General features: G+C 46.7%; 1 protein-coding gene across 1 annotated transcript in view; it reads right to left on the bottom strand.

Annotated features, from left to right (window-relative positions):
• LOC142764763 (uncharacterized) overlaps positions 1-20292 on the bottom strand; it is a 422070-nt gene that overhangs the window by 150958 nt on the left and 250820 nt on the right. The window contains exon 5 of the mRNA XM_075865291.1: positions 4676-4696. Within this exon, the coding sequence (XP_075721406.1) occupies positions 4676-4696 (21 nt within the window). The remainder of the gene's footprint in view (positions 1-4675; positions 4697-20292) is intronic.

Raw genomic sequence — 20292 nt, 5'->3', positions numbered from 1 at the left:
TTTGCAGGACTTGTACAAAACCCACCAGTAACTGTGGCAGAATTCCTCCGTGAAGCGACGACAATGGAGTGAATGCTAAGACAGCGGTCTTCGCAGTATGAGCGATCCGACTACCTTGCATGTTTGTCAGCACCCTTGGTAACACCCGATGTCACGAGCGTGAGAGACCTTGCTGAGCTAGTCCGTAGCATTGTACGTGACGAGCTGCAAGAGCTTCACGCAGTGCCTTCGCAGCCTCAAGTGGCTGCTCTGACAGACGTCGTTCGTGAAGAGGTGTGGCAGCTGGTACGACCACTAGCGCCACCTCCAACCGAAACTCCTCTGCTAACGTATGCGGAAGCTGTACGTACTCCTGCACCGGCAGCCAGCTATTTCCCCCGACCCACTAGCCTGCAGACGCCACAGCACTTCTCGGGCGGGCCACGCTATGAAAACTAACGACCGACTTGCCTGCAGATGCCGCAGTACTACTCGGGCCCACCACGTTATGAGAATCCGCGACCTAATTTGCGGAAATCTAGCCTGTGGCGCGCTTCCGACAATCGGCGACTATGCTACCACTGTGGTGAGCCAGGTCACTTGTACCGGGAGTGCTCGTAGAGACAGATGGGCCTACCTAGATTTCGGCCAGACGCTCGTTGGCCCAGGGACGGCGAATGACCCCGCGCCATCGCAGAATACTTGGCAAGTCTACCGTCTCCGAATCTTCAGCAACGCCAATCACGCTCTCCGTCTCCTCGACGCTCTACGTCCGCGAATCAATACTCCACTTTCGCCGATGTTGTTGTGGGACGATCCGCTAGGTCCCCAAGTCCACGCCGGGGAAACTAGCATCAGCGGCCTCTGGGGGTGCGTCCGCTGTTAAGCTATCATCAAAACAGCCTCCTCCGACCCGTCCACCAACATTCGACGATTACTTTCAGCCGACACCTCACATCGCTGACGAATCCGTTTCTGCTGACATTGCCATTCGTGTCGACAACCGTCCAGTGACTGCTGTGGTCGACACCGGCACCGACTACTCAGTTATCAGCGCTGAACTTGTGGCTGAACTCAGGAAAGTCACGACTCCTTGGGGGCATGGACCAAACCTTCGGACAGCCGGTGGTCATCTGTTGACACCAATCGGGAGATGCACCGCAAGGCTGCAAATCTGTGAGTCGACGTTCATTGCTTCTTTCGTTGTGCTTCCCGAATGCTCCCGGAAAGTTATCCTTGGCATGGATTTCCTTCGTGAGCACGGCGCTGTTTTAAATCTTCGAGACTGCCTCGTAACGTTTGCTGGCGACTATGGCCCGAAGCCTAGAGATACCAATCCGCAGACGACTGCGCTTCGCATTGTCAACGACACCGTCACACTTCCGCCACGCACTAGTATGTTCGTTACAGTACAGGGCGACATAGACCATGACAGTAGTGGTATCGCTGAAGCCAACCTTTCGGTGCTCTTGTCTCAGCAAATCTGCGTTGCCCGCGGCATAATTCAATTTAAACGTGGGATGACTGAGTTCTTGGTCACCAATTTTAGTGAAGCATACCAACATTTGGCCAAGCGAACAACTATCGCTCATTTCGAATCCATTGACGATGAAGCATGTACAACGATAGCCCCAATTTCTGCAGCCGTTGAAAGTGACACCGCGGTAGCCGGTGCTGTCGATGTCAATCTGAAGCTGTCATGTGCGCTGAAAGAGCCAATCCGCTGTGTCCTCCACATGTTTAGCGAATGAATGTTTCGCGTCTACATCCAAGATAAAACAAACGCCAACCGTAAAGCACCGCATTGTCACTGACCATGCTGAGCGACCCATACGTCAGCACGCCTACCGAGTATCACAAAAGGAACAAGAGGCTATACGTTCTCAAGTAAAGCAGATGCTCGAAGATGGCGTTATCCAACCCTTGAACAGTCCATGGTCGTCCCCCGTCATACTAGTAAAAAAGAAGGACGGCACTCTCCGATTTTGCGTCGATTACCGCAAACTCAACAAAGTCACGAAGAAAGACGTTTATTCGCTTCCGCGCATCGACGACTCACTAGACCGCCTCCTACGCGCCCGATACTTCTCCTCTATGGATGTACGCAGTGGCTACTGGCAGATCGAAGTTGATGAACGCGACCGAGAGAAAACAGCAATCATAACGCCTGATGGTCAGTACGAATTCAAGGTGCTGCCCGTCGGTCTGTGTTCTGCCCCTGCGACATTTCAGAGGATGATGGATACAATGCTCTCCGGTCTCAAGTGGGAAGCATGCCTTACTTAGATCACACCATGCCGGTTGCTTCACAGCTGGAAGGTCACTACACTGCTGGATGCCATGCTTCTACCAGACAGACACCGGATTAGTGTCAAGAAGAACGAATTTATCAGACTGGCAGACGCGGCTCGTAAGCTTGCAGTCGAACGAATCCATAAGCAACAATGCATCGACTCGCTGCGGTACAACGCTCGTCGTCGCGATGTCTCTTACCAACCCGGAAAACAAGTATGGCTGTGGACTCCCATTCGACAACGGGGCCGGTCGGAAAAGTTGTAACGCCGCTATTCTGGTCCCTATAGAGTTATCCGTCGTCTCAGCGAAGTGAACTACGAGGTTCTTGACGAGGACATGGCTCGTGAATCCCGCCGTTCACAACAGCCACACGTCGTCCATGTTTCGAGGATGAAACCATTTAACCAACGCTGACTATTCGTCACACTCTCTTGAGTAGACTTACAGTGATTGTGAACACCCCCTTGTGTACTGCTTATCGTACGTGTTTTCATCTGGAAATTATGTTATGACATCGGGACGATGTCCTTTGGGAAGGGGGGTAATGCCACTAGTACAAGTTCTGAAAGTATTATTTCCACAGATGCTGGCATGCTTGTATGTGCTGCTGTTCAGAAGAGGACGAAGATGCGCGTGCAGAGAAAAACAATAGTCATACTGCCGTTGTTCGAATCAGTTTGACGTCCTTGTGTGCCATTATCTGCAGCTTACAGTTACGTTGGAACGTGACAATATATATATATATATATATATATATATATATATATATATATATATATATATATATATATATATATATATATATATATATATATATATATATATATATGTATATATGACGTTGTCTGAGTCACAGTCTAGTGCACCTCTTATCCTGTGCTTAAAATCTGAGTGGATAAGAGGTGCACTAGACATTGACTCAGACAACGTCATACACCTCCTGGAATGTGGGGTATGTAACAAGCAATACGTGGGCCAGACAGGCACTCCGTTTCAAATTAGATTCAACAACCATCAGGAATATGTACGATTCCTGCCAGGCCTTCCACTTTCAATATGCTGCAAATTTAAAAGACCACAGCTTTGATGACATCAAGCTTATACAATTAAAAAACAATTTTCGAACAATCAGAAAACGGGAACAACGACAATCCTATTTTATCTACAAATTTAACACTATCAAATGCGAAATAAATGAACACCCAGGCACTCTGTCAGTGTTACGACCACTAAAAGACGCAAACGCTTTTCTCTAATCAGTCCGTTAGCATTATGACAATACTGTTACCCACTAACAAAGCTTTTAGCCTATGCATCTGCAATATAGAAATTTTTTGCCTCTTCAAGCACAGCCGGAACGCACAGATAAGCGGTCCTGGATGTCATACAGCCCCCGCCCCTTTTTTTTAATTTTTAACGCACATTTTCTGTTCCTTCACTGGCAGGAGCCAATGAATATAATGAATATCAACGGCGGTGCCTCAATTAGCGGCTTTTCATTTCTCCCGACACCACCAGCACGCACTGGAAGCGCTTAAGCTCTCCCTATCAATTTGTCCTAAATTTCAAAGAGGAAGGAGCCGCCAGCAGATTCCACGGGAAGGTGAAATACAAGAACGGCGGCACACTGCCCACTTGGGGAAGAGTGGGTGTGGGGAGGTATTGTTGACAATGGCGGCATTGCTCGTCTACCTCCGCCCTACTCTGTTGAAAGGCTGCCGCTTTCTAATTCCGCCTTCGCTTCCTCTCCTAAATTTTCTATATTTCTTTAACGTTTCTCCCCCGTATCGTAGTTTCTTTTATTTTTTTTCTTTCTTTTTTCCTTTTACTTTTGTTTTGACCCTTTCCCTCCTGTCTCGACAAGCTATAAGAAGACACACAATATGTGTAAATGTTATTATGCCTAGAAAAAGACGAGGCACCAGTCAAAACGGCAGCAGAATAAACGGTTGTTATGGGAAAGTGCATCTACGTTCATATATATATATAACATATACATATATATATATATATATATATATATATATATATATATATATATATTGTTGGCTTTAGCGAACGAACGTACGAAAACTACTATAATTCGTACGTTTTGGCCGTATAGCACAAAATAGGCAGAATGCGCAGTGGTAGCGGCACCAGTATACGCATGGTAGAATGATGCTACCGGTCCCTATAGGCCATCACCCTTCGCTTCAGGTTTTCCCAGCAACGCAGCTGTGGTGGTTAATTGTTTTTTTGCGAAGAGGGCAAAGTTATTCACGATCAGTCATAGCACCACACCGGACTGGTTTTCTGTGAAAGAATTCACGTGGGCTGTCAATAGTGTATATCTATCTTGCAGATATTCCGTTTCGCCAAGAGTACGTCCTCTTTTAATTATAAATAGGTGTGTACTTACCAAAATCATCTCTCATTCCACCTGAGAAAAAGAATAAAGTTTTTGTTACATTTTCGTCATTGCGCTATCCCACACTTTCTAGACAATATTTCATAAGCCCTGAATTACCACTGTTGATAATGTTTAGCTAATGCAGCGGCAGCAATGTATTATGCTACTTCCGTGTTTGAGAATTTAAAGAGCTGGTGCTGCCATGAATTATGTCAGTTTTCTCGCAGTATTAACGAAATAAACCATCCAGCACCTAAAAAAAATTCAGTGGCCACTTGCTGCGGCTGCTGTGTATTTATTTGTCGATAGAAAGTACAAGTACACTATGGGCCCAAGGCTCTGTGTTTTTTCGGCACTGCCCGTCCAGAATATTTCTGGCAGCAGTGCTCAAATCTACCGCTCCCCTCGCCTATTCAGGGTGAGTGTTGACCTTGCAAATTGACTCCAGAGAAATAAAGCGACGAAAAGCTTGTTTGACCCTGTGTAATAGAGCTTAGGTTTCAGCGCTGGCTAGTTTACAGCTACGTACTTCAGAGCACCTAAGTGTATTCTTCACACAGCCGCCCGCACAACGCAACAAACTTATATATATATATATATATATATATATATATATATATATATATATATATATATATATATATATATATATATATATATATATATATATATATGTATTGTTACGAGTAACTTGATTAATGATCTATTTACAGCGCACACAACTCGACAAGCAAGATGGCGCCAGACCAGCATCCAACGAAAACTGACTTCGTCCTCCTCTTTCATGCAGTCGTGTTTAGCGGCTGTTTTGTATCATAACCCACGGCGGTAGAAGCCCCGTGCCGGTGCTAAATTACGCAGATGATGTCGAAGGGGGGTAATAGGGCTTTAGCCGAGCCACGTGAAAGGTGTCGCTCGGAGCTGACGATGACTTTGTTGGATCGGTTGGAACAATCTCGTACGTGACGTCTGTCACTTGGCGAACGATACGGAATGGTCCAGTGTAGGGCCACAACAGCTTTCAGACAGTCCCACACGCCGAGTTTGTGACCAGAGGAGCACGAGAGAACCCGAAGAAAAGTGCACGTCCCTATGGTGAGAATTGTAGAGCTGTTGTTGGCGCGCCTGTGAAGCCTGTAGACGGTTACGGGCGACTTGGCGCGCGTGGTTGGCGCGGGCAATGGCTTCCCCAGCATATTCAGTGGCCGCAGGTGGTAACGTGTCTAAAGGTAGAGTTGGGTCCCGGCCATATAGTAGATAGAAAGGCGAATATCCGGCAGTGTTGTGACGAGATGAGTTGTAGGCGAACGTCACATACAACAAATGAATGTCCCAGTCATGGTGGTCCGGCGCAACGTATTTGGCAAGCATATCCGTTAGGGTCCTGTTAAGGCGCTCCGTGAGGCCATTTGACTGGGGATGGTACGAAGTAGTAAATTTGTGCTTGGTATGGCAAGACCTCAGGATTTCATGAACGACAGCTGATAAGAACGTGCCGCCACGGTCGGTGAGAAGTTGACGGGGAGCACCGTGCACTAATATTATGTCGTACAGCAGAAAGTCCGCAACGTCGGTAGCGCAGCTGGTCGGGAGTGCTCGTGTGATTGCGTACCGCGTCGCGTAGTCCGTGGCAACAGCAATTCATTTATTTCCGGCTGTGAAGAGTGGAAAAGGGCCCAACAGGTCGAGACCAACTCGAAAGAAAGGCTCGTTGGGAACGTCGATCGGCTGAAGGTAGCCGGCTGGGAGGTCAGACGGCGTTTTGCGACGCTGACAGGGCTCACAAGCGGCGACATAGCGGCGAACAGAGCGGGCAAGTCCAGGCCAAAAAAACCGACGTCGTACCCGATCGTCTGTGCGAGAAACGCCCAAATGGCCCGTCATGAGAGCGTCATGAAGTTGATGCAGGACAGTGGAACGCAGGTGCGCTGGGATGACAGGAAGTAAGTCTGATCCGAAGGAATCAAGGTTGCGGCAATATAGGAGCCCGTCTTTCACCAAAAACATTCGTAGGGACGGGTCGCGAGGCGTTGACTCTAGTTTGTCAATGATGGCTCGTAAAGAAGCATCCCGACGTTGCTCTTTGCCAAAGTTTAACAGCTGCGACACGGAAAAAACGTCCGTGATAGCGTCAATATCGGTTGCTTCGTCAACAGGGTAGCGGGATAAACAATCCGCATCCTGATGTAATCGCCCTGTTTTGTACATTACAGAGAACGTGTACTCTTGAAGGCGTAGAGCCCAACGAGCGAGACGTCCCGTGGGGTCCTTCAGGGAGGCTAGCCAGCAGAGCGCGTGATGATCCGTGACAACACGGAATGAGCGCCCGTACAGGTAGTCGAGGGCGTCGTCGATGCGAGGTAAAAGAAAAACGCCTTTTTTGGTAATTTTGTTAAGGTGACGGTAATCGACACAAAAGCGCCATTCTCCATCTTTCTTTTTAACAAGGACAACTGGAGAAGCCCGGGGGCTGCATGAAGGCTCGATAATGTTTTTCATAAGCATTTTGTCGACTACATCTTGTAATATTGCACGCTCCGACGCAGACACACGGTAGGGGCGTCGGTGAATGGGGGTTACATGGCCAGTATTTATGCGATGGGTGACAATGGTCGTTTGGCCTAAAGAGTTGCTGGCGAAGTTGAAAATGCTACGATAGCCCTCAAGAACGTGGCAAAGCGCTGCAGCTTGCTCAGACGTGAGGTCCGATGACACCATTCGCTCGATGTCGGCGCCCCAAGAACGTGATGAAGTGGAACCACCGACTGAGCTGCAGCAATCGTCAACTCTGAAGGGCTCGACATGGTCATCTTGGAGAGCAGTAATTTTGGCCAGGAAGATACCCTGTGGCAGAACTTGGGTGATGAGTGAAAAGTTGACCAGTGGAAGGAAGGTGCGGTTTCTCTTCATCGTCGGAATCATATGCGGCACAGCAACCCCATGCGTAAGCATCACTGCAGGAATCGGGGCCACCATGTAATCACCATCAGGTACTGGCGGCGTGGAGGATGAGTCGACATTTGTGACAGAGTTAGGAGGGAGGCGCGTGAAATCAATGCAGCAGAGGCTGGTTTGCGGTGGGCTAGGCGGGTCGGAAAAGAGAGGTAAATCGAGATGAAGAGAGCCAGCTGAACAGTCTATGAGGGCAGAGTGCGTGGCTAGAAAATCCATACTGAGAATGAGTTCATGAGGGCAATGTTCGATAACGGCGAAAAGAACGACAGTGCTTCTCTCCCCAATATACCCTCGCACAGAGCACATGCCAAGAATTGCGGCAGTTCCTCCATCAGCGACGCGTACAGCTCGGTTGAGGGCGGGCGTGACAACTTTTCTAAGTCGGCGGCGAAGGTTAGCACTCCTAATAGACACATGCGCGCCAGTATCTATCAATGCACTGACACGAACATTGTCGACAGTAAAGTTAATCGGGGATTTCCTACGAAGGTCGTCAACGCAACTCCACCTCCAGAAGCTGCACGGCCTAGTTTTCCGGTCAGAGATGCTGCGAATAAGTCGGGGAGGCTGCACGGCGTTGTGGGGCCGACCGGGACTGACGACGAGCAGGGGACGGTGACCAGTCGTAGCGAGGTCTGCTCAGAGGTGCTGTAGGAGCGGAAAATGTGGTCGGCGTTGATGGAGAAAGTGATGGGGACGACTGGCGAGCAGAAGTGGTGTGATACTGAGGTGCATAATGGCCTGTGATACTGAGGTGCATAATGGGACCGTGGAGCCCAGCGGCTGCGGCAGTGACGTGCGATATGACCAACGCGTCGACAGTTGAAACATATGGGCCTGTCATCAAGGGTACGCCATTCGGACGGATTGCGTTGTATGCGAGGAGCAGAAGGGGGACGAAAAGAAGGCGCAGTAGAGTATACGGCAGGAACAGGATGTTGGCCGACATTCGATAGCTCTTGACGAACGACGGCTGGTATCAAAAAAATCGTGGTCGGGGAAGGCGCAGGCGTCGGTAGTGGCGTGGCTACCTTTTGTGCTGCCTCGACCTCTCGACGAACGGTGCGTGTGAGGTTGTCACATAGAGGGGCCTGATGGAAGGCGTCGTCACACGAAGAAGTGGCCGCTGTGTTCGGAAGGCGCAGGATGTTTTGGGCTATACGGCGGGCTTTAGCTTGTTCGAGACGTCGGCATTCTTTAAGGATGGTGCCGATGCTCGAGACGTTAATAAAAACCAGCAGGTTGAAAGCATCGTCGTCAATGCCTTTCAAGACATGGTTAACCTTTTCGTCGTCCGACATGGACTGGTCGGCCTTGGAACAAAGGGCCAAAACGTCAAGAATGTAGGAGACGTACGATTCGGTAGAAGACTGGGCCCGTGTGACAAGAGTCTTCTTCGCAGCGAGCTGACGACCAGATGAATCGCCAAACAGGTCACGTATCTTTTCTTTGAAGAGATCCCAGGTCGTTATGTCGGCTTCGTGGCTTTCAAACCATGTTCGGGGAGTGCCGTTCAGGTAGAAAAGCACGTTGGCGAGCATGAGCGTGGGATCGCAGCGGTGAGTAGCACTGACGCGCTCGTACCGCTTCAGCCAAGTCTCGAGACCAATCATACCATCACCGGAGAAAGTGCCGGGATCCCGGAGGTGCGGGAGTGTGACGTAGGTGGTGGCTTGGACTGATGAGGGCGGCGTAAAGGAAGTACCAGCAGTCGTCAAAGCAGTCGAAAGGTCGCCGATGGTGCGACCGCTGCGCGTCTTCATCGAGGTACGCGGGTAGTCCACCTCCACCAATAATGTTACGAGTAACTTGTTAAATGATCTATTTACAGCGCACAGAACTCGACAAGCAAGATACCGCCAGACCAGCATTCAACAAAAACTGACTTCGTCCTCCTCTTTCATGCAGCCGTGTTTAGCGGCTGTTTTGTATTAGTATATATATATACATATATTGTAGCAGATTCAAGAGAAGAAACACCAAAATTTTGTTTAGTGTAGGCGAACTTGTGCCCTGAAAGTACGGTGCTAAAATGAAAAAGTACGCTAGAGCGCCTCAAAACACAACTGTTTATTTGCCAGCACGTCTTCATCTTCCTCGAAGCTCAAACCCACACTGCCTCTTGCCCGTGCAAGAAAAGCAAGAGTTGCACTGCCAGAAGCACGAGCACGTGCGAGACCGTGGATGCTGATCCTTTATAATACCGGAAAATGTAGTTACTGTCTATGGCATTAGTCCCCCTTCGAAATACTCATTGTCCCGATGCGCAATGAAGGAAGGCAACAAGGGAGTTTTTTCATCGTCTCTCATAATAAGGTTTCATACGAGCAACGTGTACGACGTCCGCACTTTTTGTCGTTTTGAAAGAATGTGTCCGTCGGCGACGACTTAGTACTTTAGGTCACTAATTTGTCAGAGAACCCTATTTCCCCATTCTAGCGCCGCAGGCGGCGTAACGCGGCTTTCCTCTACACCTGACACATGGCGATAAGTCCACGACGCAGTTCTGTCTAGCGGTATTCACAAATGCTACTTCGTTTTCATGCAAATATCTATGCATCTCTTTAGTGAGAGGAAGTGTGATCTGACGACCTGACGAGCTTTGCTGCCTGAAACGCAGACCTCAGGACCGTCTCGTGCGCCATTCTACCTCACGTCGCGCCGCCTATAGTCGCTAGAGTGATCGAATACTGACCAAATTATCGATAAAAGAGCTTTTCTGATAGGCTGCAGGATTGTATTGGTGTTCATAATCACACTCGCTCGCCTCGGTTGGTTGGTTGGTCGGTCGGTCGGTCGGTCGGTCGGTCGGTCGGTCGGTCGGTCGGTCGGTCGGTCGGTCGGTCGGTCGGTCGGTTGGTTGGTTGGTTGGTTGCGAAACTTTTTGTGGTCCTGCAAGGAGCGCGTTAGCGTGCAGTGGGCGACTTCCACGTCCGGACCGTTAGGCGAAGCCTATCGGCCACCTGGGTGGTACTAAACTTTTCTGGGTGCAGGTTATAGTAGCTAGCGTCCTTGTGTTTCTGTTCATGTAATCGGTGTCGTGCCTACTGGCGTGCTTCTTCAGCCCTTTGCAGTCATCGACTTCAGATGACTGGTAATTGTCGTTTTACTACTGGCAACATGGTGATGATGATGATATATGGTTTTTTAATGGCACAAGGGCCATACTTGGCCAAAGAGCGCCGTGGAAAATGCTGATAAAATGGCAGTGGTGCATGGTTTGATACAATATGTACAGGATATGAACTCTGGTACTGTTTCGTGGCTGTAAAGAGGCCTAAAAATTCCGCGCCCTGAACAAGGTTAAAACTTAGAAGTATTTAAAATGATGGAAGTGACGTGAAATGTGTGTAGCGAAAGTGAGAGACAATGTTCGTGGTGATAAAAACTGGGTTGAGGAGATGAGATTAGCATGAATGCCTCGTCAATGCATGTCTTTGAACCGAAGGGTGGCGAGGCATCTGGTGTCTTTAATGGAACCACCAAAGTCTCGACCTCTGTACAGAGGTCATGCTAAGGATCACCTCAAAATATGGAGTGAAATATATATATAAATATATATATATATATATATATATATATATATATATACATATATATATTTAAAAAAACATGAATAGTAATTCAAGCTTAAAAAGAGGATCTCTACCAATGAACATGACTGGATGTAATGGAAATTGCTGCCGGTAGGCTATTGAAAAGTGCTTTTTTCTTAGAGAGCCCACTCATTGCTCTGAACAAGTATATGAAAAACCGAAAGTGGTTCCGCACATCTGTCACAGATGGGTCGGTCACCGCCAGATTACAAATATGCATGTGTGCTGTGTGTGTGTCCTATTTGTAATCTGGTGAGCGTTACTTGTGTGTAGCGTGATCTGGTTACTGGTGGCCAATATGCAAGTCTTTTACATGTAATTTGTTTTGTGTTTGTCTATCTCGTTGCCGCTGCCAACACGCCCTGAGCTCCCGTCAAAGGAAGAGCTTCAGGTCAAGCGCAGGGACAGCTATGGATGTATTGGTAGCAGTGTTGTTTTGGGCAGATACAGCAAGTTAATCTGCCAAGACATTGCCCCCGATCTCACAGTGTCCTGGCAACCAGCACACTACTACATGTTGTTTGAGTGCGTAGATCGTGCACACCGTAAAATGACACAAGGACATGGTTTTTAAGTTTTTGCAGAGATTTTAAAGCTTTTACGATGCTGAAGGAATCCGTGTATATTACGGCGCGTTGTAATTTTGATTCCTGAATGTGCTTAACAGCCATCAGTATCGCATAGGCTTCTGCAGTAAAGATGCTTGAATTAGGGTCCAGAACACCAGAATCACAAGAATATGGACCAACGACAGCATAAAACACACCAATACTAGACTTTAAAGCGTTTGTAAAATATTCAGGACAAGAGTATTTCAGTTGCAATTCGAGAAAGTATGCACGTATATGTGCAAGAGGAGCGTGTTTGGTAATTTCAACGAAGGATAAATCACAGTCAATGAGCTACCACTGCCACGGCAGCGGATATGCTGCCGAAGCCATTAGACAGTTTTCAAAAAACCATACCCCGGTTTCTTCATAGACCCCTCACGTGAAGTGAGAAGGGTCGTCTCACCGAGGCACGGTTATCAAAAAGAACAGAACTGGACAAATCAACAATTATGGTGTGTGTGAAGTGTTCCTTATCCGAGTTTACTTTCGAATAATACCAAAAGGCCATATAGAATCTCTGAAGGCGGAGCGACCACTTATTGAACTCTACATAGAGACTTTCTACAGGGCTGGCGCAAAAAGCACCCGTAGAAAGGCGTATGCCAAGATTATGTACAGGATCCAGAATCTTCAATGCGCTCGGTGTAGCAGACTGGTAGAATTTGGCTCCGTAGTCTAGGCGTGTGCGTATATAGCTTTTACATATTGTCACAAAGACACAGGTACGCAGGCACAAAATAGGGCGTTTACGTTCGTAACCAAAGGCCCAAAAGTGCAAACAACAGAGCACGCGCCCACCGATATACTTCGTTGTCCTCCTCAGAGGCTGGCTACTATGGTTGGTAGCCTACTTTGCGTCAATTTCCCCCTTTCAAGAGCGACCGTTCCGGTCGATTGACTGAGATGCTAGAGATGGGCATGGAAAAAGATGGTCACATCAACGAAAAAAATCAGCCCGCGCTGTTGCTCATAATAAGAAAAAGTTCGAAGTGTTCATAACTCACGGGCGTACTACGGTTTCATCCGTACTACATGGACTACTCCTGGACGTGGACGTCTTCTGTTTAAACGGGTATAGGAGCTTTGAAGAACTACCTCGTAATTCACGTCACTGAGGCAGCGCACAACTTCGTAAGGGCCAAAAGAGCGTCACAATAGCTTCTCCGAAAGCCCACGATGTCGAACTGGTGTCCACACCCATACATAGTCACCTGGTTGATAGTGCGCGTTCCTTCGGCCTTGGTTGTAACAGCCAGTGTCAATATCTTGCTGCGTGCGAATGCGGTTCCGTGCAAGCTAGCGGGCTCCCTCAGCTTTCTCAACGAAGTCGTCAATGCTGTCACTTCCGCTGGTGTTCTGGTCTACGAGGAGCATAGCGTCTAACGGTGTTGTAACGCGACGGCCATAAACAAGCTCGAATCGTGTTAGGTCTGTGGTCTCTTGCACAGCGATATTATAAGCAAACGTGACGTACGGCAAAATTTCATCCCACCTTTTGTGATTTACATCAACAAACATAGATAGCATGTCGGCCAGTGTTTTGTTTCACCGCTGCGTCATGCCGTTTGTTTGGGGATAATAAGCTGTTGTTTTCCGGTGGTTGGTGCGCGTCAGCTTGGTGACTTGTTTCAATAACTATGCCGTAAATGCTGCTCCGCTATCGGTTATGAGAACAGCAGGTGCACCATGACATAAAACACTGTCGTGAACAAAGAATCTGGCGACCTCAACTGCAGTTCCTTTAGGCAGAGCTTTGGTTTCTGCATAGCGAATCAGATAGTCGCTTGCGACGATTAGCCACCTATTTTCAGAGGATGACGTAGAAAATGGATCAAGAAGATTCATTCCAACTTCCTGAAATGGTGCTCGAGATGAATCTAAAGTTTGGAGGAAGCCGCCGGGTTTTGCGGGTGGGACTTTACGCCTCTGACAGTCACAGCAAGTGCGGACATAGCACTGAACGACGAATACAGGTGAGGCCAGTAGTACTTCTGTCGGATGGGCACTAATGTCCTAGCAAAGCCTAAGTGACCGGCAGAAGGATCGTTGTGGCATGCATGCAAAACTTCCTGACGTGGCGCCCTTGGAATGGCAAGGAGAAAAGTTTCCTGGCTGCTCTCAAGATTTCCCTTGTGGAGAACATTGCTCCACAGGCAATACGATGTCAATCTACGTAAGAGCCGGCGTGGGACGGTAAAGTCTTCTTCTTGAAGATGCTGAATGACGGGAAGTAGCTCAGTGTCCTCACGTTGAAGCTCAGCCATCCACAACACATCGACGACGCCAAGAAGCGGTAAATCTTGTTCAGTGTCAGATGACGTCGGGGAAATAGGAGCCCCAGACAGGCAGTCGACATCTGTATGCTTATGTCCTGATCGGTATAACGAAGTAGTTCGGTGGGCGCGTGCTCTAGTGTTCGCGCTTTTGGGCCTTTGGTTACGAAAGTAAATGCCGTATTTTGTATCTGCGTACCTGTGTCTTTGTGACATATTCTGGTGGAAGTGCGGGGTACGGTAGATGATACGGTCCCCTGAGAGCACCCCTGACGCAAGTCTATCTAGTAGCCCAGCCGAGCTTACCCCTGTGCACGTACGTTCCAGCAGTCATCTCCAGGGACTCGGGCCACAGCGCGGTTTGCTACCTGAACGTCAGAGGACAATGAATCAAACACCGCCTAACGTCACCGCACCAGCACCAGCGCACATGATTGTCAACCAGATCAAGACGCCGAAGACATTTTACGGAGCTGCTTTTGAGGATGCCGACGACTGGCTCGACCATTTCGACCGGGTTGCCGTCATCAACGATTGGCCCCCAGAGCGTAAGCTACGCTATGTGTACTTCTTCCTCGAGGACTTCGCGAAAACGTGGTTTGAGAACCATGAAGCAACGCTTACGTCATGAGATGAGTTTCACCAGCAATTCCTCAAGGCCTTTGCCCGAAATAACAGGAAAGAGACAGCGGAGCGTGCTGTAGAGGCAAGGGTCCAAAGCCCTAACGAAAGGGTGACGACTTACAACAGGACATAGATCGACTTGTCAGGCATGCGGAGCTCTCTATGACCGAATCCAAGAAAGTTCGCCACCTAATTCGTGGTGTTAAAGAAGAGATTTTTGCCGGCCTGATTCGAAACCCGCCTGCAACACTTGCGGACTTCCATCAGGAAGCCACTGCCATGGCGAGGGCCCTTCAACAGCGTGCCAGGCAGTATAACCTTGGTGTACATTCAAGTGAGGTTGCCCCATCGCGGTGGTCTAGTGGCTAATGGACTCGGATGCTGACCCGCAGGTCGCAGGTTCAAATCCCGGCTGTGACGGCTGCATTTTCGATGGAGACGGAAAGGTTTTAGGCCCATGTGCTCAGATTTGGGTGCACGTTAAAGAACCACAGGTGGTCAAAATTTCCGGAGCCCTCCACTCTGGCGTCTTTCATAATCCTATTGTGGTTTTGGGACGTTAAACCCCTCATATCAATCAATTTAAGTGAGGTCACTTCTGTCACTCTCGTCAATGACATCAGCACGTTGCGAGAGCTCATCAGAGCTCTCATTAAGAAGAGCTCCAAAAGATGCAGGTGACTGCTTCACCTGTAGAGCAGCTCTCCATTGCGGAGATGGTACGCGCCCACCGAACTACTTCGTTGTCCTCCTCAGAGGCTGGCTGCTATAGTTGCCAGCCTATATTGCGTCAATATATTCATCAGGCACTTCTTGTCATTTCCCCTTGTTGGGCGTGACAGAACTTTGATGATGTTCATTGTTTTCAGGCACTTGTTTTTTATGGACTTGATGTGGGTTAAAAATGTGAGCTTCGAATCCAAAAATAAACGTAGAAATTTATACTGAGCCTCTACAGGTATTCGTTGCCCCAAAGCCCAATTTCAGTATTTAGGTAGAAGCCTCTATTTCTAGAAAAAAGAACACAGGTGCTCTTTTGGGGGTTTATCCTGAACCTGTTATTATCTGCCCATTTGGCCACATTGTTCAATCAAAGCTGGACCTGCCGTTCACAAATCGCTAAATTGCAAGATTTAAATCCTATCTGGATGTCATCCACATATGTGCAATAGAACATATTTTGTGGCAAGCAAAGGTGCAGCGAGTTCATTTTAATGATGAAAAGCGTGCAGCTATGTACGCCACCTTGTGGTACACCATTTTCCTGTATAAATAATCGTGACAGGGCATTTTCAACCCGAACCTGGAACTTGTGGTTAGTCAGACAGCTTTCTATTTTATTTAAAATCCGACCTTGTATGCCTAAGTGCGACAGCTCTCTAAGTATTCCGAACCGCCACGCGGTGTCATAAGGTTTTTCCATATCTAGGAATACCGAGAGGAAAAATTGTCTTTGGACAAAAGCGTCACCAATCTGCGACTCTATGTGGAATACATGGTCGGTTGTAAATCGGCCTTCTCAAAATCCACGCTGGTTCAGGTCTACTGAATTGTTTTTTTTCGAGGATATGTAATAAATGGCAGTTTATCATTTTTTAAGACTTTACCTAGGCGAATTCTTAGTGCGATGGGTCTATAACAAGACACACTGGATGAATCCTTTCCCAGTTTCAAGATTGGGATTATAATCACCTCTTTCCATGCATCCGGAATCTCGGCGGAAATCCATACAGCGTTGTAGAGATGGAGGAGGTTGTTCTGTGTGTCATGTGGCAAGTTTTTCAGCACTTGGTACATAACACAACCAGAACCTTGTGCAGATTCATTGCAGCAGTATAGTGCTCTTTGCAGCTCAGCCATGTTGAATTGTTGGTTGAATGCCCCAATTTTGGTGCATTTTCCATCTAATTTCTTGCTTTCTATAGTTTCATTGTAACGTTGAAACGCGTTGGAGTACTGCACAGATCTGGAACTACGTTGTAATTGTGCACCCAGAAAGTTTGCTTGATCTTCAAGGCTGTTGCTATCAGTGTTTACTAAAGGAAGAGAGTGTGTTGTTTGGCCTCGTATTCCATTTACTTTGTTCCAGGCCTTAGCCTCGCCGTGTTGGGCGAGGCTAAGACCGGCCTAGTTTGGCCCCGCTCTGGTTGTCTAGTGGATAAGGTTCTCGGCTGCTGACCCGCAGGTCGCGGGATCAAATCCCAGCTGCGGCGGCTGCATTTACGATGGAGGCGGAAATGTTGTAGGCCCATGTGCTCAAATTTTGGTGCATCTTAAAGAACCCCAGGTGGTCAATATTTCCGGAGTCTTCCACTACGGCGTCTCTCATAATCATATGGTGGTTTTGGACGTTTAACCCCACAAATAAATCAATCAATTTCTTCCAGTTGGGACATGAACGCGAATACGCGGCGTGTTTCCCGTCACAATTCACGCAGTGAGGCGTAGTAACGCAGTTATCAGATGGGTTGCCGTGGTTACCACATCTTGCACAAGTGTTTTGACTCCGGCAGTTCTGCGAGCCATGACCATATTTTTGACATTTATAACACCGTTTTGAATTGGGAATATAGGGACGCACAGAGAGCTTGATGTAGCCTGTGTCTTTAGATGAAGGCAATGCGCTGGTTGCGAAAGTGAGTATTAAATGTTTGGTAGGTATTTCTTTTGTTGCCGTGTCTGATGACAATTCCTTTCACATCCGTGACATTTTGCTCTTTCCACCCTTCAAGCAGTTCCTGTTCAGACATTTCAACAAGGTCTGCTTCTGAAACAACTCCTCGTGAGGTGTTCATCGATCTATGAGGGGAAACAGATACTGGGATATTACCAAATGCTACGAGACTGCCAAGTTTATTATAGTAATGTTTTTGAGGCAGCTCAAGCAGAAGGTCTCCGCTAGCCATTTTTGTAACCTTGTATCCTTGGCCAAAGACCTCAGTCAGAGATTTGGCAACAAGAAATGAAGATATGGCTCTGCCTTCTTTTGTTGGATTTTCGCTGTGCACAACATGAAAGTTTGGTAAGCATTGTCTGGGTTGGCTGAAGACTGATAATTCTTCGGTGCATCCTCTCTTAAGCGGAACATGATCTAGGAGACAAGAAAATGCAAGTGTTCCCATAGTAGTGTACTTTTTTTGGCAGCAATGGCAACCACCCACCACGGAGTGAAACCAGGGGACGCTGAAGCACCTAATTGCATAAGGCTGCCGACGCCAGCCGTACATTGACACTATAACCAAATATCCCTACTGAAACGTTCCGTATGAAATCTTACGGAAAATATATGGACTCCGTAACATTTCCTTATGCTACATACGGAAAAAATATGGAGTTTTATGGAAATATACGGAAGTTGTATGGCATTTACGGAAAGCTTCTTATGGAGTATAAGGAAGGATAAGGAAATTGTATGGCGTATACGGAAAGCTTTTTATGGAGTATACGGAAAGATAAGGAAAATGTATGGCATATATGGAAAGCTTTTTATGGAGTATACGGAAGGATAAGGAAAGATAAGGAAACTTATGAAGCATATGGAGAGTTCATGATGGAATGATAAGGAAAGTGTATGGAGTGTACAGAAGCTTTCATAAGGAAAATGCAGAATGTAAGGTCTTACGGAAATATACAGATTTTGTAAGGTGCTTACGAAAATGTGCAATAGTGTATGAAAGGCATGTGGATTGTTGCAAAAATGTGGAAACTCTACAGTTGTTGTCACATTTTAAGCAGGAAATCCGAGCTCTATAAAGTTATAAATGAATGCACAGTGACATATATAGTACAAAAGAATAATGCAGCCTAGTCTGTGTTGTCAGTCACCGCTGTTCGCCCTTTTCCAGAATGAATAACACTTCTGTAGATGACCAGGTGCTAAAGTCTGTCACACGGAAAATGTGTGATTCACAAGGAATGACAATAACTGTCATTTTACTTGCATGCTGTCACACGAAAACAAATCAAGCAAAAAAAGCATAACTTCAAGGGCTCGTTTTTGGTAGAAACAATAATAATGAGAACTAAATTCAATGTGAATGAACTTGTCAATAATAATGAAACTGTTCTCATTAACATTGGCAAAGAGAAATGTCATTTTAAAATATCGGCCATGAGCTTAGCTCTCCTGAGCACCGACAAAAGAAATGAAAATCTATGAAAACTAATTGCATGTAGCCTAAAAATAATTTTTTATTGATAGTATATGCTCCTACAATATAAATACAGCTATACACAACTTGTCACAGCTTCACGACAGAAACGAGGTAGGGGCAGAGGAAGTGGTCAGAAAAATAATTAAGTATGAGAGCACAACTGATATGTACAAACACATAATGGTGCTTATCACTGATGCACAGATGGTCGTGTATAGAGCTGGGTCGTTTTGAGATTGTCAAAAGCATTGTTTCAGACCACCATGCAGATTACGCTTCAATTGTAGTGCTACATAAGACACAACTTATGGGCCAGCTTTAATGAATAAGAAGATTATAGGTTAAACAAATGCTTCAATATATATCATATCATGACTGCATGGATGCATACAAGCTATGTAAAGCGCAATAAAGTGAGGACGCATGAGCTTCTCTTGATGCTTCAACTGTGCTGCAACGAAATTTAACCAATGTCTGTGTGTGCAACATTGTCCATTTTAAACTATCTATATGTATACATAAAATTCCTACTGCGAGTTAAGCTACGTAGCACTCCATAACTCGTCCTTTTATTAAGGGCAATTTTTCAAACAATCAACATTATTCATTTTCTGTCTGATGACTTCATGCCCGCAATTCTTGGTTTGGCTCGATCACAATTGTGCAGCCCTTATTTTGGAGGAATCAAAAAACATCAACCAAAATATATTTTGGAACTGCTTCTAGGTAATATTGCCTTCCCTCAACTGCCACAGCTTGAGATGAGTCATATAGCAAGTCTCGCGCATACCTAGGGCCTACCCTTGAAGAAACTGGTCCGGCTATGAAATGCTCAGTTTTTTCTCAAATAAATTTTTTGGTTTGAGTTTTCTCACTTCTCGAGTCCCTTCACAATCAATCAGACCCATTGTTCCCCTTAGTCCTTAATTTTGTTATATTATGAAATAAATAAAAAAATTAAAAATGAAAATAAAAATCACAATAACTGTTGCGCGAAAAACACAGTCCCACATACGTACTTGAACGCAATATTGCTTTTATTTTGTTTTAGAACCTAAGGCATTAGAAAAGATAGCAGTACAATAAAAACGTTGAAAAAAAATTAAACTTCGCGGGACTCGAACCTGCGCCACGTAGTTGTGCTCGCGTACGTGATGCGAGTGCGTTAGCTTGCTAAGCTATTCGCGCTGAAGGTAGCTTGGTGTTTAAGTTATGTATATAAATTTGCTTTTTACACGCTATGTGTTGGTATATTTATGTACGATATGCGATCGTATCTATTGTTGTGTGCATATGTTTTGGGATTGTATATACGTCACATGCTTTTCGCATGTCTTTCAACTATAGATTGCTGCACCGCCGCGGATGAAAACAAGTATTTTTACACCCACACACAAGCTTGAGCAGTTGAAG

The sequence above is a fragment of the Rhipicephalus microplus genome, chromosome 6 (genome assembly GCF_043290135.1).
Source record: "Rhipicephalus microplus isolate Deutch F79 chromosome 6, USDA_Rmic, whole genome shotgun sequence".
In the NCBI taxonomy this organism is placed as follows: Eukaryota; Metazoa; Arthropoda; class Arachnida; order Ixodida; family Ixodidae; genus Rhipicephalus; species Rhipicephalus microplus.
Note: the sequence above shows the minus strand (reverse complement) of the source record. Positions and strands in the feature narration are given on the sequence as shown.